General features: G+C 41.2%; 1 protein-coding gene across 7 annotated transcripts in view; it reads right to left on the bottom strand.

The window, feature by feature from the left end:
- Nucleotides 1–23,850, bottom strand: part of LOC107997278 (protein outspread) — a 181,543-nt gene that overhangs the window by 4,315 nt on the left and 153,378 nt on the right. For 3 of the 7 annotated variants that reach the window (XM_028666413.2, XM_017055757.3, XM_028666414.2), the window contains exons 4-14: nucleotides 20,687–20,875; nucleotides 14,718–14,790; nucleotides 13,855–14,403; nucleotides 8,318–8,493; nucleotides 8,051–8,191; nucleotides 7,624–7,785; nucleotides 6,698–6,870; nucleotides 5,545–6,500; nucleotides 5,315–5,471; nucleotides 2,332–5,193; nucleotides 1,970–2,255 (exon numbers count right to left, since the gene is read on the bottom strand). In XM_028666413.2, the coding sequence (XP_028522214.2) occupies nucleotides 1,970–2,255; nucleotides 2,332–5,193; nucleotides 5,315–5,471; nucleotides 5,545–6,500; nucleotides 6,698–6,870; nucleotides 7,624–7,785; nucleotides 8,051–8,191; nucleotides 8,318–8,493; nucleotides 13,855–14,403; nucleotides 14,718–14,790; nucleotides 20,687–20,875 (5,724 nt within the window). Of the gene's footprint in view, nucleotides 1–705; nucleotides 1,103–1,238; nucleotides 1,282–1,969; nucleotides 2,256–2,331; nucleotides 5,194–5,314; nucleotides 5,472–5,544; nucleotides 6,501–6,697; nucleotides 6,871–7,623; nucleotides 7,786–8,050; nucleotides 8,192–8,317; nucleotides 8,494–13,854; nucleotides 14,404–14,717; nucleotides 14,791–20,686; nucleotides 20,876–23,850 lie in introns of all 7 variants that reach the window. The other 4 variants (XM_017055755.3, XM_062072483.1, XM_017055752.3 and 1 more) reach the window with 2 other exon arrangements.

The raw sequence follows: 23,850 nt of genomic DNA, 5'->3' as shown, positions 1-23,850 counted from the left end.
AATTTGATTAAATTCGCTTTGATTCGATTTTGATTCGTTATCAACTAGAATTTTCGTTTTTCCTCGAAGCGGTTAATTTCTAAATAGAAAGCACCAGGTTAGTCTTATTATGTTCCCCGTAATAATATCTCTTCCTCGAACAAAAAAAAAAAAAGAAGGCAATCGCAAAAACCTATGCCGCGAATCATCCTTTGTTAAACCGCATTCGCTAAGGTTAACCTTAAGATTAACCCCTTCGCTACCAAGGATGAGAAGCAATGAGATGTACATGAACGATTCAAAACGCAAGATATTGCTCGACATTGCTCGCGGAAGAAGAAATGTTCCTTCTTAGCGAAGGGGTTAAAAGCAAAGGCCTCGATCCTCGCAAAATGTAGCGCATGCCAAAGTTCGTACAATACGAAAAGACGATCGATAGAAAGGAAAATAAAACAAAAAAAAAGCAACGAGCCAAAGTTCGACTCGATATCAATCATTCAACGTACGAACATCTAAGCCGAATGCAGCTTCTATGCTTTTGAAAGAAGAAGCGGAAACGAGGAGGAGGAGGAGAAGGATCGAGAAACGGCGGCGATCCAATAGAAGCATTATTTTCTTGTTTTCTTATTTCTCTTTTCTCTCTCTCTCTTTCTCTCTCTCTCTTTCTCTCTATCAGCTTCCTGCTCGCGTCTCTTTCACAGTTCCCATTTCACCTTTCTTCTGTACCTTGATACTGATGGGGCAGTCCGCTCCTCGGTCTCAGGCTGTCCCAGAGCGGCGATGCCAGGCCGTTACGCTCCTGGCTCTTTTGCCCTAAGCTCACCTCTTTCACGTCGTGCGAGTTCACGCCAGAACTATTGCCCGGCCTAACCAAGTTACTCGAGTAAGGCAACGAGACCGATTTAACGCGTTCAAGCTTGTACGAGAACGCTGCCTGCTTGTCCTGCGTGCTCTTTTGCAACGTGGACAGCGTGCTTCTCGGCCTTTCGCCGCCCGTTCTCTGCTCCTCGCTGCTCGCCGCTCTGAGCAGCGGCTCGTTATTAATCCGGCCACGCTGCGGCGAGTAGCTTAGCGACGAAGATTTCGATGGCACACCGGACGTATCACGAGGGGCCTCCCCATGCTGTTAGTGAAATATCGAAAATATATAATGCGTAAGTGCGGCTTGGTATGGTGGGTGGGGTTAACAACGATCGTCGATGATCGGTGCCGGGTCAGAACGTGTGTCGTGGACAATTACACCTTATGGGGCTACTCACGAGGCTCGATGGTAGGTACAGTAAAACCTCCGTGGACTTGCTCCTATTGAAAATTTTTCGTAAAATTGTTATTATTATTATTGTTGTTGTTGTTATCGATCTAAGTGTTATTGAATATTAAACTCTTAATTCGTGAGATGCGATTTTGTTACGTGACTGGTAAGATAGGACAGAGCAATTTTTAATATTGTAAATCGATGAGTAACATACGTTTTAATATTCTTGGTGAGTAAGTGTATAAAAGATACTTGATCCGTTCGATAAGTTCGTGTCTAATTCGATCCGATTGAATGTATTTTTTCAAATTATGGAAATGAATCGAGACACGAATTTATCGTGACAAGATCCAAGTATCTTTTTCTTTCTTTCTTTCTTTCTTTATTCCCTAATTCTTAATTGAGGCGGATGAATAAAGCGAACATGGAAGCTTTGCTGTACCTAACTTCGTCTCTAGCCTATGTCTACTATGTGTTTATTTACAAATGATAGACCGAACTTCGTTATTTAGAAGCGTTTTCTTATTTAGAAACGTATACGATGATCAAGCGTCAGAGAGTCGTGGAGCATCGTATCGCAATAACAAGCTCATAAGGGGGTATGCGCCATAACATGTAATTGCGGAGTTAATCATCATTTAGTATGGTACATTTTTTTTTCTTTTTTGTTAACCACATCTACGCTGTAAACGGGGCACGTTCACGGCGATGGGAAGGGTTTCATCAAAGGGTTACCTTCAACTGTTGCAGTCGATGGATCTCTTCCCTCGACTCGGCAATCTCGTTGTCCCTGCCCCTCAACATTTGCACGTTGTCGTTCGCGCTGTCGTTCGTTTCCAATACGAGATGCGCCCTCAGCTGTTTGTTCCTCGCGTCCAATTGCATAATGTGTTGTTGCGCTTGAGCAAGCTGCTTGGTTAGGGATCCTACCTTTTCCTCCAAGGCTGCTGATTCTACGCACTTGGAGGAGTACTTGGCAGATAAGGAAAGAATTTCCTGTTTGATCTCCTCCATCTCTTCCCTGTATAATTGTAATATAAATCAATATAAATTGGCTAAGATTTAATAATCGGTAGTTTTAAAATAAAAATAAATACTCGTGTTCCTTGTGAAGCACGCCAATGTCCTCGCGTGCCTGCATCTGTTTAATAAATTCCTGTTTGAATTTAGCTATTTCTTTCTGCACCTCGTGCTCGTGAGCTTTCCTCATAGCGTCCAGGGCCGCCAGAGTGGCCTGAGTCTCTTCCGACAACGCCTGCTCCTTCTCCACCCTCAGATTTTCCAACTCTTGTCGGTGTTTCTCTTCCATCTCGGAAATGATGCGCCTGTGAGAATTCTCCATAGCGAGCAAACCCTTTTCGCACAACGCTCGCAGTTGCTTGATCTCTTCTTTGTACCTCTTCCTCGTTTCCGCGTCTGTATCCAATTCGGCGCTCATAGATCTTTGATAAGCGGCTCTAAGTTCGTTCACGTGAGCAGAGTGCTCGGAGTCCATTGCGTTCAGCCTGTGCTCCAATTTTCTCGCCTTCTCCCGCAAACTGGCCGCTTCCTGCTCGTATTGAGAGGTCAACGATTGCCTCTGATTGTCCAATTCACCCTTGATGTCCATCAAATCCCTCTCCTGGTTACGCTTCAACGTCTCCAACTCTTGATTATGCTCCGCCGTTATCCTCTCGATAGTTTTCTGCAATTGGTCACACTGTTTGCAAGTCACGCTGTTCATATGGTCGCTCAATTTTTTTATCTGCTCGCGCAACTGCGAGCACTTCTCGCACACGCTCGACCAGTCTGTAATGGTAATCAACGTGGCCGATTTCGCCGGCCACGAAACATTCTCGCTGTTCTCGTCCAATTTCTCCCGAACGCGTTTGCCCAGCTCGACCAAATCCTCCTCGAGATAGAGCAAACTCTGGCCAACGTTCTTCATTTGCTCCTTCGAGGCGCGCTTCGAGCCGGATATCCTGTCCTCGCAGTCCTTGCTAAATTGCTGATAAAGGTAACTGTACTCCGCGCCGAGAATTGGATTGCTTTGGAACTCTTGATCGTCTGCCTCTAGCAGACTCGAAAGAACGTCGTCGTTTCGGATTAGACTAGATACGAAAGTCTCCCCAGGGAAGGGCGTCGTCAATTGTCTCGTGTTCTCCTGAAGAAGCTCGATTCTGGCATCTATTAAAGCTTTGTGCGCGATCACGTCCGCGTAGTCCGTCAACAACCGTCTCGACTCGTATTTCGACTCGACTATCGCCGACTTGCTCTTCTTCAACTGGTCAAGGCATTCTTCGTACACGTTGGACAGCTCGCGAGTCGACTGTTCCATCTCCTCGCGCAGCCTCGATTGGGCCGCATCGATCCAAGATTCTAACGTTACGTTCTCCGCGCTCTCGAAGTTGAGACAAGCGTCGGTGATGCTAGTGATATTTTGCTCGTACATCTGGCCGCAACGCATGATCACGTGCGACACTTCCGCCTGCACCAACTCTTTGCTCACCGTTTCTTGGGCCAGCGCCCACGCCTCGCGAATTCGTCTATCCTCCAGCAACTTTTTGCTCGAGTTGGTCGCCTGTTGCTTGTTCGAATCCTCTTGCTCCGACATGCTCAACGTCTCGGCGGCCAGTGCCTCGGCGAGCTGTCTCAACTTTGTCTCCTTGTACCTGCACACCATCTCGTTTATCTCGCGCTGTTTCTGCAGCAAGAAGTTCAAGCTCTCGTTACGAGCTGCGGACACCTCCTTGGCCACCGTCTCCGTCGCGGCCACGCCACCTACTAGTACTAACTTATTAGCTAACACTCTAGTAAGATACTGAATGTAACTGGTGTTTTGGTACGTTTTGGGCTTAGTTCCGTGAATCTTACGCATTAAGCTTGAGGCAAGCTGACTAGTTTCGACCAATTCACTGAGAACGGCACTACGGTCGAATGTACGGCCGATCGCGCACTTGATCTGTCTCAGAACTACGAACTCGAACGCAACTCTCTCCGCGATCAGCTTCATCTTCTCCCTATCGTCCAGCTGGCCGTTCTGCTCGAGCGTCTGCCGTCTCTTCGTGAGTTCGCTCAATTTATCTTTAAGTATAGTCTCTAGTCTAGATACCACTACGCCTACTGACTCGGTCACTTGAGCGCTACCTTGGTTTTTCTTACATTCTAAACACGAGTCCAAAATATCGTTTACCTCGCGCAAACACTTCTCCGCTTTGTCCTCCGCTTGCGTCGAGCCTAAACACTTCTCTAGCCTCCTCTTCGACTTCGACACCACTCTCTCCAATTTCTTCAACCTGGCGATGATCTCCAACGATACCTCGCTTGTCGAGGGCGCGCTTATCTCGCTGCACTCGCTCGAGTCTTTCTCTGCGTCGCTCGCCATATTCTCTTGCACGTTTGCCACCTTCGTCTCCAACGTGCTGAGTCTGATCAACACTTTCATCGGTTCTGAACTAGTTGCACTGTCTAGCGACTTTCTTCTTAATCTGGTACGGTCTAGACTCTTGCTATCCCTCCTCTTCTCCTTCTTTGGGTTAGGACTCGACTCCTTCGGACTGCTTCCCGCCGACGCAGGCGCGCTGATGCTCTTCCCGCGCTCTATAGCACAGATCTTGTTCTCCAGATCCACCAACTTGTCCTCCATCTCTTGAGAAATCTGGAAGGACTCGCGACCCTTCAACGACAACGATCTCCTCTTGTCCCTAGTTTCCGCTTTTGTCAGTTTCTGCTTCAGATTCCTCACTTGCTTCTCGCTGGCTGCAAGCTTATTGGTCAAATCTTGGATCCTAGCTGCCATTAATTGAATCTGAGCTTGGTTCGTCTCGTTCACGCTAGCTGCGTCCTGCTTGTGAGCAAAAATCTCCAATTCCAAAGCATCCTGCATTGCGTGCGCCTCGCGAAGCTCCTTGCGCATCGCGCGTATCTCAAGGATAGCTTTCTCGAAACGGGATCTAAGTTCGTCGTATTCTTCCACGATTCTAGATGAATAAAGAGAATAATAATAAATCTAGAATAAAAGAGTTATCGTGATCTCGTTTATAAATATTTATAACAATCAATCGTTTCGATCAATGTAGAACAGATTAAACATATCATTACCTTTCCTTGTCGAGAGAATTGAAATCCAGATCCAGCTCAATGTTCGTCAAATCACTGAGAGAATCAAAACTTCTTCCTCGTTCTTTCGAAGAAGACAACCCACCTTTGTCTTCCAGTTCCCTAACTTTGCTATACAAACGCTCGTTCTCCTCTATTCCTAGATGAATAATATAGCATAGTATAATTAGCAATTCTATCAATATCGGAACATTTTCATTCGATCAACGTACCTTGAGATAATCTATTGCTCAAAGAGGTTATCTCCGACTGCAGATGTTCGACGGTTCTATGACTCGATGCCAACTCTTTAGTAAGCATTTCGCATCGCTCGCTGGTCTCTCTAAGAATAGCTTCGGTCTCCAGCAACTTGCATTCCAACATCTCCTTATCCCTGTTGTACATCTTCTTCATCTTCTCTAGATCTTCTAAATCCTTGTTTCTCTGCTGCTCCGTTCTCTGGATCGTGCTCAATAATTCATCCACCTGTTTTTCTCTGATGGAAGCTTCGGCCTTTTGCTGCCTCAACCTGGACAGTTCCTTCTCAGCACTCGCGAAGTCCGCTCTCGCCGTGTTCAGCTGCGACTTTAAACTTTCTATTTCGTTCTCTTGACGCTCGATAATGACTAGAAGCGTGCTTGGATGCGACTGATTTTGATCTAACTGATCACGCAGCAAAGACACCTGATTCTCCAACAATTCTACTATTAATGGGCTCTCGTTTGCGCTCGACAGACAACTATTCTGCATGTGCCCGTTGTGCTGTTCCTCATCCTCTCCTAATTCGCAGCAGGCCATCATCAAATCCTCGGACCTGACGCTATCCAACGTGCTTCTTCTCGAGCTTAGGGGAGAGCTGCAACTTCTCTTGTAAACTCTGGATCTGGAGCTTGATCTGGATCGAGCTTTCACTCTGGACAAAGCGGTTCTAGTCAACGGTGGCGATGGAGGTAATTCCGACCACTCGTGGTTCGCCGAATCTGACCAACTGGAACCCTTCAATCCACCGGGCCAGTCGCCGTTTCTCACCAAGGGTGGCGATACTGGGACCTCGGACCAATCACCAGACTCTCTTCTGCCGCCTTCGGATGCCGTTCGATATTCTTCATCGGAGGAAAACAGGACTGAGCGTGGTGTGACTGACGTCGAAGGAACGACCGAGGAGTCTCTTTCGCGGTCTGTCAGCGATCTGAAGTAAAAAACGGAGTTTTAAATCACGTTCCAAGAAGAGGATGCTTGTTTCATGAAGCACACACACAGTAGTCGCATTTTGAATCAAGAGATGCATACAAATATTTGTACAAATGTCGGTAAACGTATCCCTTCGATTCTTCGATTTATCCCCATGAATATGTTAAATAATTTTTTTTACACTGTCCTACTTACGCGGTAGGTGATTGTGGGGTGTTATCTTGCTGCGCATCCTGACAAACCGTCAGAGAATCGTTGCCATTGTCAGGATCTGGTAAGTTGGCAGCCCTCCGAATGGCCGACATCCAACTGGCTCGTATACCAGCGGTCACCGCGGACAATACGGTAGATCCTCGTTCGTCCCAGGCCTTGGAACGCAAAAAAAAGAAGAAGAAGAAGAAGAAGAAGAGAGAATAAAGTAAATCATCCAATAAAGAAAGAGGCAAAAACGACAGAACAGAAACGTTAATCATCGATGTGGGGCAAAGCAGCAGGATACAGAGCGGGTGACAGAGATCAGTGACACGAATAAACGAAGAGTTCCAAGATCTGTTCTAGCGTGAAATTGAGTTACAGACTTTTTCCAGCCACTCCCATCCCGGCCACGGAAGTTAATTCCGGCAATCCAATTGACCAGCAAGCCCTCCGGGAGATTCACGGTTAACTACAAGGAAGGGCTGTACAATACCGACTCTAGTTTCTAGATATTAACACTATTTTTCAAAAGAGAAACGAATATAATAATTTTGTCACATGGACTCGGAAATTCTTATTATTAAACTCCAAAGAAGTTTTACAAATCTTTCATCGAATCTTTGGCCCAAGATATGCCAAATAACTTGGACAATTAAAGTAATTAATGGCTCTCTTCCTTAATTCTCAGTGACGTTAATATTCTGTATCCAAAATGAATGTTCAAACACAAATCCAGCGGATAGACAATGTAAACCGATTTCCTTTGCATTGTAGTATCTGAGCAGACACGAGCAAGGATGAAAAAAAAAGGAAGAAAATTGCAGCTCCCGTAAGAACTAACTGGATTTCCGTTCGTTGATTCGTTCGTTCGTGCGGAATGTTAATTACCGTAAATCACCGCGTGCAAATCCACCGGTCACACTCACCACAGTCTGGAATCCATAATTTCTTGCGACTTGAAGGGGCGTGACGGCGGTAACGGTATTCAGATCTATGACACCGTCCATGATACCCTTATCTTCCGCGCAGGGATCTCGGTAGTACATGAGGCCGCAACCGCGAAGCACGAACCAATGCTTATTCCATTCCTGAAGAATACACCATTCGTTGTATCTACACATCTGTTATTATTGACTCTTGCTACTGTTCAACCATTGTAAATTATTTCAACGAGAGAACCGTGTTCTTAAGCAAGATCGGTGATACGAATTTAACTTTTTGGCGTCGTATCGAGCTCAAGGATAAACGATGATAGAAGATTTAATCGATATTCTTCGAAAAATATTCTTGAGAAATGCGCGTCTTAAAAAGGGATGATTGCAAGAACAGAAGTAGATCGCTTTGATGACGAACCTTACTTAATCCTTGTTTCATTAACCAGCCTTTCTTGATGTTTAATAAATCTTCAGCGGGTAGATCGACCCTCAGTTCGGAGGTAGGAGAGTATCGAATGCCGGAGATGTCGAGGCCACATCCATCCGGATCGCCTCTAACCTGTAGAAGAATAATCAACGAGTTCTTACTACTTTGATCGTTCCAAAGATCAATTACAATTATCGTTTAATTTAAAATTTCGCCGTTTCCATGCTTCATATATTTCTCAAAATTCCATCGACTCACAAATTTGTCCTGATAGGCCGCATTGGCCGCATCCACCACATCCCTTGTCGGCTCAGACGTCCTAGGCTTGATGCTCCTCCTGACGCGTGGCTGGGTCAAGGAGGCGGCAATGTCTCGCAACTTTCCTTCTCTTTCTCTTTCATGCTCCAACAGAATCCTTCGACAGGCGTCATCGTCTGGGAAACAAGCGTCAAATTCACCCATCTCTCCATTAGATAGAGTCGTCTCGCGCATTACAACGCGATAATGATAGACCAGCATCCTAATAATAATCACGATCAACGCGTTTCTTTCTGGTTTCGTTCAATTGCTCGTTAACGCAAAAACATTCGTCGCAAATACGGGCAATTAAATATTTTTCGGTTAAGGAAAAGAAGGTTTGAACGTGGCAAGGCCAAACGATCGGCTTGCTAATTGACTGCCGACTAATTAATAACTCGGCCTCGTTCCGTGCCGTGGCAAGAACGCTTATCTGTCTCGTTTATCCACCATTCCTATCCACCCGGCGTCGAAATCTAAGCTTCGTTATTATGCTAATAACAGTTTTCAGCGAACTATCTCTCTTCGGAGCCGCGGGAACATGACGTTTCGCCAGGAAACAATGGGGTGAGTTTCGAGGAAGATTGGCTTTCAGCGATCGATCACTTGTGTGTTCGGAATCAGTTACCCAAGAGATCGAAATATTGTGCTTCCTTTTTTTAAGAAAGGAAGAATCAAATCTTTTAAAAGTTCCAAGTATGAGGAAAATCGAATCGATCTCTAAATTAAAAGTCTAAATTAAATTAACTTCGAAATTCCACGTTTTACAGCAAGTTTTTGATAAAAGATTACTTTTATTCGCGTTTAACGAATCCAATATTAAATAAGTTGAATTAAAAAATTAAAAATTCGAAATTCGCAAGGTCTTGTTTACGAAACGATCGGATATCCTTAATAGCGTGTATCTTTCAGACAATCTGCGGATCATTGGAAGAACTCGAGGGAACGGGTTGCTGGACGTTCGAAGCCAATCTAAATGAAATCTACGGATCGGGAGAGTAGAGATCATGGGGCACGCGGAGAACCCGGTAGATTTTCTCGATGATTGTGCACACGTAATTACGCAACAAACGGGAAACGTAATCACACCAAGGCGAATCGGAAGATACAACTGTGCTGGTTAGACCCTTATAAATCTCGATACGCCGGATCCTCCTCCTTCCACGGACGTGTTACTTAACTTTTTTCCCCATCCTGATCGCTGATTCACCGTTTAATACTGAATTTCCGTATTGACGTGTCAATCAAGCCTGTTCGAAATCATTACTTACTCCGAGGAGAGATAATGTTGATCGATGTATCTGTGCTCTTGGGAAATAGGATTGCTTGTTTAAGAATTCGTGCGTTTAGATCGTTTACAGCATCGTTGGACGAGATAAAATTTGTCATCTTTCAAACAATTTGCTATTATTTATTCTTGATTTATCTTGACGATCCTCCATTCTGATAATTCCCTTTAATTTTCTTCTATTTTTAAAAATATAGTTTTACTTCTATACTCATCCAATTTCTTAAATATATGTACCGATTGAACTGAAAATTTTTCATTAGAATCAAAATTAAATTGTACAAGAATCTATTTCCAATGTTCTAAGATCGCCAATTATTCCAACAATTCTTCGAATATTCCTAGTTTCAAGCATCCAAGACGCTTGTTTTTATGCTCTGAACCATCGATTCACCGTTACCCGACGAACATCTCGGTATCCTAAACGACGAACTATCCTAAGACACATCGAATCGAACGAAAGAAAGATAACGTCGTCCACGCGCGTTCTAAGATCGGAATTAGACTTTTTTTTTCACGTTTGGATAACGAGCCAACTGGAAAAAGCTAATTCGATAATGATGCGTGAACAAATTGCACGGATTAACGGTGTAAAACGAGCGCGCGCGCAGTTAACGCGCGACTTTTAAAAAAGGACGCGCAACCGGTTCTCAATGAAATAGATGAAACGGTGAAAAATTCGCCATGTTTTTCTCGATTAAAACGCTCGATAGCGATATGCTTCTTATTAATCGTTGTCAAACGATTGAAAAGAATAGTCGAAGTGAATCAAATCGATCCGATTTACGATGTTTAGAAAATTTTCTTCGATAATCATTATTGCCTAGTTTCGCCGATAAAAATTAAGTATTAAGAACGTTCGGAATGTTTTCTTATCTTAATAATGAACGAGAATGATGGATCACCATCTTCATTTTATTTTGTCGTCGTTCGTAAAGCGATCGAACTTCTTCCTATCGTAACACGAATATAATTTTTATAATTAAATTTTTTAATATATAATTTAAAATCAAACTTAAATATGATTATGATCGATTTGCTCGTTTTATTTATAGACGAAAAAGAAATTACACGAATGCCTCAAAATATCGTACAAAAATTATTAAAAAAAAAAATTCAAATATCAATATCTTAAGGAAATCGTATAATATTGATTTACGATTAGCCTCGCCAATAAAAAGAAAGCAATTATCTAACTTTATACCTACATTCAGATATATAATAATAAGTAATTTGAACAGGAATGATTGGACCCGAAGTAAAAACTACCGCGCTATCATTATCATCATATCGTTAATCGTTGATCGTTTTTTCGCCGATTTCTCGTTACTTTCACTTTTGTCTGAAACATCCAACGATCCCCTGCGATAATGCGAGAAACACATTCATCCTAATCTTTCTAAAACCTGTACCGAAGAAACAGCAACTGAGCGAAAGAGAAGAGAAATCGCATCCACGTGAGAGGATGGGAGGGGGATCATATCGCGATTAAAGGCTGACTGAAAACGACCGAGGCTCAACTTATCGCCGATTGGAAAGCACGTATGAGATACCGATGGTGGGAACGGCATCTAGAAAAACCCTCTCCCCTTCCCCCTCGCTCGTTTAATTGGAGTCCCCTATCACGTTCGAGGGAGCCAGGCGCCTGTTCTCGAGTCCGCTGATTAATTTCTCCGCTAACAATTTCCGTGTCTGTGGAGACACTTTTTTGTGCGAACAAACCAACGTTTTGTCTCTTTTGTGATTAAAATTCCTTTATTTCGTAGAGGATTCGGTAAAAGGATCGTTCTAACAAACGAATAATTAACGATTATTTCTCAGTATTAACTCGTAATACACTCGAGAGTAAAGAATTTTTCTTGGAACACTACTTGTTTTTCCGACAATTGTGTCTGTCATTTGTCTGCAGTTTGAGGTAGATCAGTGAGAAGAGATGCGACAGAGACGAAGGACAAATGAAAAAGCGTTCTAAAGTATAAGATTCCAATAACATACGATTCTAATAATCTTTCATGTAAATTTTTCTTAATTTTTAATCTGAAATTTTAATCTGGAAGAATATTGCTCGATTTCAATATAAATAAATATTCTCTTCTCTAAATTAATTCTCTCTTCGATTTTAAAATTAAATTTTTCTCGAATCTTCTTTATCTCGAATTAAATCCATCTATTCTGTCATCACAGTGAGACCATTGTGCTCCCAGACAAAGCACTCGCACATATACCATAAACTTTCCAACTCCTCTAACATCTCTTCTTCTCACCGTTGAAAACGCAATAATGCTTGACGATACCCGATCCTCTCCGATTCCACGATAGATAGAGCGGATAGATAAATGGTACCAGGGACGAATAAATTCGGTCGGATTTTCGCACGGGCCGTTGCATGGACATGCGCTAACTGTTTTGTTTATACCGTCAATTGTCATGGCGGGAAAATGGGTCAGGTACGATTTAACGCGGACGCGCGAATCATCGTGGTGGAGAAGAATAGTCGCAGACGACCCAGTTTCCTCAGTCGATTCAATGAAACGTTGTATTGTTGGCTTAAAATCGAATCGCGTTAACAGATCTCCTTTGTGATCAGCGAGGGCAATAAAATTTCTCTCTAGATCCACGACCTAGTAACGTCGCGATTGAACTCGATGTAAATCCAATTCGAAAGAATAAAAAACGAGAGAGAAGCCGTGTTACGTAAATGATAGAAATTTTCATCGATACAAAATGACATTAAATTCTTTTTACCTTAGCAAACATCTTTAATGTTGTTAGAAATATTGTTATATAAATTTCTGCCATTGTTCGATTACAAATTGAATTAAGAAGAGTTTTTTAAATCTTCTTTTACTTTTATCATTTCATTGTCGGTGGATAATTTTATATAATGAGATTGATTAACGATTTGGCTACCTTTATTATCGAGGATTATACGTTACAACTTTTGCATAAGAGGGGCATGAATAAGACTACGCAATCGATAGCGGGATGAATAAAAGATGTCACAGTATCTTGTTAAATCGGCATCGACGAGTAACGACTGTAAATGACGATCCAACCAGATGTTCCATGGTGTGACTCATTCTGTCGCGAGGTTAACTAACAGAAATTTAGATTTGCTGTTAATTTCGAATGAATAGCCAATTGAGAATGCTTCTGCATACGTTCGAACGATTAATCACATTCCAAACCTCTTCTATACCTTCCATAAGTTTCCATTAACCTTGTATCGAAGGAAATTCCTGATAAATTTATTTCTAAAATTCCGCAAAAACGGTACCCTTCGCCGGATCATTGATTCCAATCATTGATTCAGAAAAACAGGAATCGAAAAACAAACATCGAGAAAATAATAATCTAATATCTTAAGTTTCACAAAAAACGAAATATTTAATCGTAGAACCGTTCATCCAATGCTTGAAAAAATTATTCAATCATAAAGAAATTAAGTTTATATCTGACTCGCTAGAATTTCTTTGTGTTAAAAATTTGTAATCCTATTGTTATAGACTCTTTAATCAACAAAATTATAAAACCATTAAATAGTATAGCAAACTTGTGAATTAAACTATCATTTAACTGATGTCAGTTACACAATTAATGTCAATTGCAGCTATTTTCTTTTGAGTTTCCAAAGTTTCAGATTATTCAGTTATAAATCAATTAAAGCACTATTTCTGACGTCTGTTATATTATCGCTTTACTTATTTTATTCTCGTTATATGATCTCTATTATGCTGGATCATTGCTACAAAATGGCATTGACGTCACCTCTCAAAACTCCAATTTCCCAACATCCGACGTATTACTTCACATTCGACTAATCTCACGATCCCTACTATACTAGATCATTTTTATAAAACTTTCAAAGTTCCAATTCTGATGTATCCGATACTAATACACTTTCCACTTTTTATTTAATTCCATTGCCACGGCAACGTGAAATATCGATCATCCGATATATCAACCTAACCTATAAACCTGACTATATTTTCATTAAAAAATGGCAATGACGTAGCATCGGCCATCTGCAACCTAACCTAACCTAATCTAAACCTCACTGCATCTGCTACATTAGAATGATTGGTACAAAATGGCAATGACATCGCATCTGTCGTCTGTGAAATAGACTTAACCTAATCATCCGCAACTTAATCTAAATCAGCATCTCGATCACGAAGTCAAGGTCGCCGATATATTCGAGTATACCGACCTAGTTTCTCGCCAGAGCAGGCGGTCCCGGTTCGTTCTCCGTGCTGATTCATCCTGCGTCTGGCCTTGTCTTCCGCTCGAAGCTTGTCTCTGGTCGGGGGGGAGGCGCTGCTAGCTGGTTGATCCTTGTAGCTCGATCTACCCTCGTTGGGCACGATCGGTGGCTTCTCCGTCAACGAGTTGACGGACGACACGGTGGTCGAGGTCGACGTGGTCGTGTACACGGTGCTGGACACGCTCCCGTTCATGGTGGAGGTGGATGGAACGGAAGTTATGTAGGTGGAGCCACCGTTCTCAAGAGGCGTGCTGGTTCTAAGGGGTGACACGTTGGCGGTGACACGATGGTCGTTGCTGTTCTCCACCACGTTGCCGTTGCTCATCGACGTGTTGCTGGTCGTCGTTACCACGCTGTTGGTCACCAGAGACGGCGTGGAGGAGAAGACTGACGCGCAAAGGTCTGCGGGGACGCTCGTTTCCGAGATCCATGTGTTGCTGCGGGGCTCTGAACGGCAGCTATTGAACCGTGGTCGAGGTGGATTCGGCGTGTTACCTGTAAGGATGTAAATGTTACGATAGGTTAGAACTGATATTTCAGTAGATTTTTTATTTATTATCTACGTGAAAGGTAATTGATCGATATTTGTCCACAAAATGGGTGAACATTATAGATCGACTATTAAGCTTTACTTTTTATAAAATCCATTGAAAGAGGAAAATCTGTATTTAATTCAAGTGGTATTTGCAAGACTCAAGACTTGTTCAATATCACGATGGATGAAATATTAATCACTTCGTATCGAGAGTATGTCACAATTCTTACAAACGTCATTAATGAAAAAAAAAAGTTTTATTAGCTACACTCACTTCTGATCGTAGGAGTGACCTGAAGAATGGTGGTCTGTCCACCGGGGAACGTCGCATTCCTCTTATGCCGGCCCTGGAAAACAAATACCAACATCAATTAAATCCTTCCATTCGTTCTTCCATAAATCAATTACAAATTCACCGATACACCCATCGATAAAAAGTATCTTCTCGCCTGTGTTTCGATTAATTTCTTAATTCAGAATCATTTTCACGCACCATTTTAGCCTTTCAAAGGAGAAACCATCACGCAAGAGCAAGATTATCATCGATAATGACACAACATTGATGATATTATTCTAAATATTAATAATCAGGGGGCGAAACATGAGCGAAGCAACGGTTATATCCGATGCGATCATGGCTTCTTCCAACAATGAAATCTCATTTCCAGCGAATGGAGGGCACGGTTGGGATCGATTAAAAAATCACGGTTGTTATCTCCTCGCGCGGACGTCGCGACTCCATGGTGGAATGCCGTAGAATTTGTACGTGGGCGACGGTACGAGGGCAGGCGTGTGCACGACCAGGTCGCGGTAGGCGGCCGCAATAACGGCAGATAACAGCGAGGTTGATAATATTCCGCGAGGCTACGCTCTTCTCCGGCGTGCATAATTCATAAGACCGCTGCCCGTGTACCGGCCCGTGCAGGACAAATGTGAACACGGGACGATTCAATCGATTCTACCAAACCGAACGTGATCTTCTTAGCTCCCTTTATTCTCCCCTCTCTCTCTAAAAGAGAATTTTCAACGTTAATACAAATTGAATTTGCTGCACGAGAAAATTTTGATCGATGAATGAATAAGGAATGCTTTTCCTTATTTATCTATAGATTGGAAGAATTTAATTCCAAGAATAAAAAATAACGAATTTTTCTTAGAAGAAGGATGGAATTGTGCAAGGAAAATTGTTCGATTCTAGCAAAGATGCTGACAGTAATAATTCCAGTTTGACGTCCATTAATAATCTTGACAAACTCTCGAAGATGATTGAAATTATCGCAAAAGAAAAAAGGAAAACCGATGCTTTTTCAATCTTCCACTTCACAATCCCCGATCATCTCCCCCGATGATCGACTAGCGATTTCGAAACGCGAACGCTCGAAGAAGTGACGAAGGAACGATCAAAGAAACCACCTCTTCCATCGCTTATCCCCTCCTCCTCGTCAACCTTCGTTTTGCAATTAACTCGGTAAACGCGCGAACAGGTGCTCGAGATCCGCTCGAGATCTCCAAACAGAAACATTTTACGTAGAGCGAGAGTCGAGGCGATTTTACAACCGAGAAAAGGAAATAAAAGGGGAGGCACGTTTCCTACGCGCGTTCACCGGTTTGTTCGATTCGTGTTGGCGTACGTATGCACGCGTCGCCTTGGCCTCTTAACGTAATCGTACGTTTACACCGAGCGGCAGGTTCGCGCAATGGCGACGAGCCGTTTCCATTTGCCGATCGATCATTCCTTGCGTAACGGATTCGACGCGAGGAACGATCGAACAATGAGCAGAAAATCAAGGGACGGTCGATGATTAAATTCGACCGAAATTCGATTTCGAGGAAGGACCATTTGAATTGGTAAAAATTCGATTTCGAGGAAGGACCATTTGAATTGGTAAAAATTCGATTCGCAATAACGGTGATGTCGGTCGGAAAAACTGTTTCGACTTTGATCGATGATTTGTACAAATTTGAAATTTTCGGTGTTTCTGTTGATTAGGGATCTAATAACGAATCAAAGATCCAGGAAGGATCGATCAATCACAACGACGATGATGAAGGATGAATGGGATTCAGAGAATTCGAGGTTAGGAATTTGAAACGTGGGTTTTTTTTTATTTTTAACGATGAATACGAGTTAGTTTAAGGATAATAATAATAATATGTTAGGAAGTTTCAGAAATGATCGATCGATCTTAACGGCGTTTAATAATATTAAAAGCCTCTCTCGAGACGATGAGATTGTAAAAATTTGAATAAAACTGTAAAGTATTTTGCTTTCCTTTCGATGATGATAGTTGAGTTTTTCATAAGTAATTTCATGCTCGTAATTGATGTTCATAATTCCTCAAGATCAGAACTTTACACGCCAACTTTGAATCGTGATCAACGATCGATCGACGTCAAACGTAACAACTTCTAAATGAATATGAATAAAAAAATGGAAAGATTTCACATTTAAAATTTACACGTTTCTATTCAAATTAATTTTATATTCATTTCACAATTCTACTACATTCGTTCCACGAATCAATCCCACTTTACATTTCTCGAATAATGATCGGATTTAAAGACTGTGAAAGAAGAAATATAATTCGTATAATCATATCACGATCCTTAAAATTTTTCCTCTCCTCAAATTTACAATTATGAATCACAAACTTAAATATTTTTCGAGATTCGAACATATACATGACCAGAAGATCGCGACAATAATTCGTACATTTAAGGATCTGTCCGTCTGACTTTTATCCGGACGAAGAGAAGCATCGCTGGTCTTCCATCGATCATTCGTTGCACAACGTGTTGTTGTCGAGAATCTAAGTAACGCGGCGAAATGACGACAGCCAACACGATTCTCGAACCGGGTGCGTTGATCTATCGGTTTGATCGGTAGATTAAAACGCGTAGATCACGCGTTAAGATAAAATCGACGAGGCTGCTCTTTTATTGTCTCCATCCAGTTGTTGATTCAATGGTGAGCAATCTTTCTTCGAATATTCATATACGCGAAGGACAACTTCGCTTAATAAGTAGGAATGGAATGATGCGAGATAAGATGGAGATTGATAAAAGAATTCTCTACAGTTTGTTGTTTAAATTTATGGTGTATGCATTAAGTAAGAGGTATATTGCGTTAGATGCGACTATATAAAATGACTGATTTCGTGAGGGTAAAGAGCGAAGGGAGATCAACGATAGATAAACTGATCGATCATATTTTTCTATTTCAACGTAGAAACACATCGTGATCAGGATAAGGATTTTTCTTAAAATTCTATTACTCGTAATACGAGGCATGATAAACTTTTTTTAACAAATAAATCCAATAAAATTCTATCTACTACTTTCTTCTCTGCACAAAAATTAAAGAATATTTTATTGCATTGATTTGTTTTAAAAGCAATTCAACTCTTCCATTTCAACAAACGAATTCTAAAAAGTTAACATATTTCAAATCGATTAAATGCAGAAACGTCGAAATAACAGCGTTCGAAATTACTTAAAAATTACTTAAACGTCATTAACTGTTCCGAAAATCACCTCGTATCATCTCGTACCTCATCGGCAGTGTTCAAAGCATTCACTGCTCGTCGAATCACGCTCAATTAAAATTAATTGATTCCCTTCCCACGACCAATCCCTAATCTTCCATCCGCCAAGTGAATACCTGTCAACAGAACCCGTTTTTCAGAATTGTTCCCCTCGAATCGAATTGAATCGTCCCTCCTCCTGTTCACGGATTAACAAACAAACGCGATCATCCGCGGCATTGTCGCCCCGTTTCCATCCAACCATAATCGGTTCTCCCCCTGAAAAGCAGGTAAACCGATAAGAAACCGGAGGAAGAAGGCAAGTTGCGGAGGCAAGCGAGGGACGATCGAGTGAATCGCAGAAAAGCGGGAATCGGCGCGCGGCTACGATGCAGTTTTGCCAGCTTGGCATTATTTCGCGCTGTAACGAGCGTGACGCCGCGACAGGCCGCGCTAATGATCGAGCATTATCGCACTTTTGTCGAGGCATCGTTTCTTTTTTTCCTATCTCTATTTCCCTTCCTTTCGTATCTTTTGCACTCGCGTCGCGCATCGAGGAGGATTAACCGTGTAGCGAGCCCTGTCCACGATTCAACACCGATAACCGAGAATTAGGTGTTCATAGAGCATTACGTATTCGAGATAGTAGAGTTGTTTCGCGGAATTCTTAACAGAGAATTGAGAAGATCGTGGAAAACCGGACGTTTCGTTGGAAGGGGGAGGAAATGTGGGGGCGGGAAAAAAATTATTTCGATCATACATGCGAATAATTATACACGTTTACGTTATGATTATCGTTGCGATAAATTTGTAACGTTTGATACATAAGAGTTTTAGTGATGTTCTTTGAAATAGTTTCTGATATCTGATAGGGAGAATTAATTCCGATCCTATTACACCAACAACTTAGTTACATGCATCTGCTTATCCCCCGACAGGATCGTATAAATGGAGTTCTACTATACTCGTCTCGTGAGAATTTTCATGGTTGTGCAGTGATACGATCACGTGTTTTCTTAGGAAAGAAAGAAAGAAAGAAAGGAAGAGACATTCTTTCATTTATTTTTTTGTTTTCGTATTTGGCGCGAAAAAAAGGAGAGCGGTTGAAGTTGTATCTGCTGTCGGTATGGCAGGTTGATTGGAAGGTGCATAGTAATAAATTCTAGATAATTGGAGTATTGGAGTTCTATCAGATGATTTTATAGATAAGAATTTGTAATGGTAGGAATAAACATGGAGTTAAGATATAGTAGGATGAAGGTAGGAAAAGGTATCGGTACTGGAATGGGTCTGCAATTAGACGGCTAGTTATCCAGGGAATATCTAACAATTCACCGTGTGATTCAGTTTTGAGCAAAGAAGAGCATCCATTAAATCGGATGATAAGATTTGAATATTGGATTATTCGAGAGGAACGAAACAACCTGAATTTAGAGAGAACGCATTAATTTGTAAAGCAGTTTGCGATAAGAAAAAGCTTGACGACTAACCCTTGACAAGACCAAATCGTTCTACGCTCACTTTTAAATTGCCAATTTATACGCAAAGACCATCTACAACAAGTTCAAACTGCAAACAATGCTGTAACAGTTATCGAAAATATAAATTTAGATGAAGATAGAAAGATCCCTATGGATAATCGAAAAGAATTTTAAACGAAGAAAATGAATTTACTGAGTTCTTTATTCAATATACGAAATATACTAACGAAATATAAAAAAAGATATAAAAAATACGTTTCTTTACCGTATGATATATCCAAGAAATATTACGTACCATTAAAATCATTCGAAAAAACGACATTTCACGCACCAATAATGTCCATAATAATAAATTTCAATTGAATAATAAAAAAAAAAAGGTTGACTCGTTCTCGTCAATGAAACTCGCCAATAAAAAAAATTTCCAATGAACCAAAACTGATTTTATCAAAGATTTATCGATCTCGAAGGATTCGAACGTTAATTCTCATCTGAGAAAATGAAAAAAAAAAGAAATAGTGGAATTCGCGTAGGCAGGAGGTTGGAAAATCCGAGGGCGGCCGCGTAGTCGCGATTCATTTCCCGCGAGAATAGCTATTTCCGCTGGTGAGACAAGTCGACGCGACTGGTATTACTCTAACAACCATGACAGCACAAGGATATAATAATGATTATGCGAATATCGTAATCAACGAATGACAGGGATCCCTCCGTCACTTCTTTTTCCAGTTGGATCGTCCAAATCGCGTAAATTCGAAGGAATCGAGATTTAATTCCAGATATTTTCATCATATCGATCGATGAGAATCGTGTCGCTTAACAAAGCTTATAATTCTTCTTTGTGTTTTTAACATTAACATTTCGATCGGTGTACGCAAATTGGAACGTATCTGCAAGGAGGATTTCGAATCTTCTTTGATCGATTCTGATTGTACCTTGACACCGACGATTAAAGTATTTCTTTCCCATAATTGATACTATTAGTGGAATTAATTTAAGTTGAGAACGATAATAAATTCCCTTTTGCATGAAAGAGAGAGTGACGAGATTTTGTAATTAAATTTAAATCCGATTATTAGTTAAATTCGACGAATTAACGATACTGTTCGAAAAATTATTATAGCAAATTAAGCAAGATTAAGACTAATATCTTGAAAGCTTTCACTGTGAGAAGAAAAAAGAAAAAAGAAATGCTAATGGTAAATTTTTCTAATTAATTTCCAATTTAATGTACAGACCTTGTTCCTCGAGTAGACCTGAAGCACATCGGCCCACCATCTGGTTTCCTCGCGGCACGTGCCCTTCACGAAGGTAACTCCTTCCGGCGAGGTGATCGCCAGACTGTACGGATGTCCGGTTATATCCTCGGCAGCAGCAACCTCCAACACGCGGGTCATATCGATCCTCGCTTGAGGAACTGTCTCTGGCTGCAACAAAAACGTATCACACGTTTCGTTAGTAATCGATTGAATATCTTTCTTTCTAATATAATTTCTAACCAGCAATTTAATCGAATGATAAGAGAAATGATAGTCGATGTATATAATTCAACAAAATATATTGGTTCAACGACGATCGATGCGAAACGAATTTTATTGGAGAACTTACTGGAGAAAGACCTAGAAACACAGAAACGCCAAGCGAGCCAATTGAGTTGCAATTTAACTCTTTATGCGGAACGACTTCGTTCCCGATCGATATGAAGCAATTAAAACGTCCTCGTTGATCGGTCATTGATCGTATGTAAATTCAAATGTGGCGATATATCGGAGGAGATGTCAATGGATGTCTCAATTAGAGTTTCAATGGACGACTTCAATAAAGTCTTAAATAATAAATTGCTCCAATTCCTCGCTATTGAGAGCCATGTGTTCGAAGGTTAGGCACGTTTAAAGGGATACCTTTGATTCAATTAATTTAACAAGAGTTAATTTTTAGATTGATTCGTAAAAAGCCTGATACAAATTTTACGATCATTTTCGCTTCAATAATCTCAAAAATACATTGCAAAAAATAACTGTTACGTTAACGGTGCCAAGTTATCCGGCACGAAAATGGCGGCGGCAGAAGTTAAATTAGATAGAACACGATTCGAGATGTTTTAAAGGGACGAAAGATGATCGACGTGGAAGAATGTATCGAAACGGCAAATATTATAACCGCAAAGCAACAAAGCGGGTAAATATTATAATAAGCCGCATCCTCCAGCCCGGTCGACCGGTTTTCCCTTTACACGCAAAACATCGAATCAAACAACGATCTCCTCTTTTTAATCGATCTGGCAAACTACCAGGAAACATTCAACCGGCTAAACATCCAACCGTTTTTACCGTTCGTTTTCGACGGGTCTCTCGGAGAGCCCCGCTATAACCGTGTCGAACGATCGAGAAGGACAGATATCCGCGCAACGGAGAGCCAGGTTTCACCGTAATTTCACGTTTATTTGTTCACCGTGGCGTCATTCGCGTCCCGCCACGCGTTTTATTGCAAACGGGATAATTTAGCGCGTCGTATATACCGAGGACGGTAAAAACCGCGTGACCGCGGCGGAAGGTGGAATAAAACCATCCTAGTTGCAACTTTGTCGTTTCGACATTTCCAAGACCGCGCAAGCGCTGGCGCGGACCGGAAATCGGCGGTTTCTCTCTCAGCTGTTCCGCCGAAATCATAAAACGCGCCACTTCCAGGGGAATATAACCCGGCAATTTTCGCCTCGTAAAATACGAAACCGAGTCGATTTCTGCGCGGAGACAGAAATGATAATTGGTGATAGAGGGAACCATTTTGATTGTTCTTCTGGGGAAAGAGGGAAGCGATCTAGCTGGAGATGAAAATGGTGTAATTTCATTGATCGGATAATTTTTACGATCGAAATTCGATTGTTCACAGGGAAAGAGGAAAAGAAGTGTTTTTAGAAGAGAAAATTCGTTTCGCTTGTTCGATTGTAGGGAACAACATTCGAGGGGAAAGTATAATTAAAAATTCTTGCAATTGATCGAGGAAAAAATAAAATTAGAATTTACGTTTTATATAAATTTATTTAGTACTTTAATAGTATTATTAAAATTTATGAAAGAGAAATCTTTGATTGATCTAACAGTTTTTCTTTTTTTTTTTTTGTTTATCTAGTTAGTCTATATTTGCCGATCATAATATATTTAACTTGAATTTTTCCTATCTTCGATTTCTTTTTTATTATAAATTGCTATTTAAGATCGTTTATAATTCAGGAAAAATCTATAATTGTGGTGGAAATTTGGATTTTTCGACTCGATCAACGGGTTATTATAGGTTGTAAAGAAATTTTTCTTTATTGGATATCTTGTTCGGTTGATACGACTGATTGGTAGCCAAGGATGTGTGATTGGTCTCATTAATTGCGTTATTTAGGTTATCGAGCGATTCGATGTTCTTTCCAATGTTACGATCGAACTGGATGTTGTTTCTGATAAGCATGGGACTAATTATACATCTGGAAACTCGAACACGCGGGAATAAATTTTTTTTCTCAAATAAAACTTTTATTATCCTCCTGCATACTTAATAACTCCTCTCCTTCGATCCGATCGAACGATATCGAAACGAAATCGCACAAATTTGTAATAGTTTCCCTCCTAAAATATACATATCTTAATATAAAAAATATTACAAAATATATCAAAATTCTCTACATCCCATTATTTCTTTGAAACAAACACGCAAAATAATAACAAGGAAATTAAAGGAAAATTTCTCTTCGATCGTTCTTTGTCCTCAAAGCGTCTACTTCGATTTTTCTCCCAAATAACCGAAACTGCCGTGCATCGATCAGAATTCACAGCGATGATGTAACCACTCGCTCGATCGAACTTGGATTCCCCCTCGATCCCTCGAACCCTTTTCAACTTTCCTTCCTGGCGTGACGGCCAGTTTTTTTAAACCATGGGCCCATACCACGTGAAACCGGCCACGTCAATCGAACGTTCGAAACGATAATCACCGTGCGAGATGATACTTGGTCGCAGTCACGAACCCGGGATTTCAACGTTTCAAAAGACGGGCATTTTCACCGTCGCGCTGCTCCTTTTTCCTACCCGGTTTCCTCTGCCGATTATACACGGATCGCGGCCGGCCTCTGCAGATTTCACGACGTTCTTTTCACGGATGGATCTTTCTTATTCGACTTTCTAAGACCAATAAGGAAGCTCTGTTTCTTTTTTCTCCTTCTTCTTCTTCTTCTTCTTCTTCTTCTTCTCCTTCGTCTTCTTCTTCTTTTTCTCCACTCGCTCGTGGATAGAAACCGGTAGCGACTGTGTCGAGTAATCGATTGGAAACATCGGCGGTGCTGCTACGTTTTTCCAAACTGGTACGTGCCATTATATCGCACTTTCGATAATTCTCCTTTTTTTTGTTTCCCTTTTTT

This window comes from Apis cerana, linkage group LG3, assembly GCF_029169275.1.
Source record: "Apis cerana isolate GH-2021 linkage group LG3, AcerK_1.0, whole genome shotgun sequence".
Taxonomy (NCBI): Eukaryota; Metazoa; Arthropoda; class Insecta; order Hymenoptera; family Apidae; genus Apis; species Apis cerana.
The sequence above is the reverse complement of the archived record's forward strand: the minus strand, read 5'-3'. Positions and strand labels throughout refer to the sequence as shown.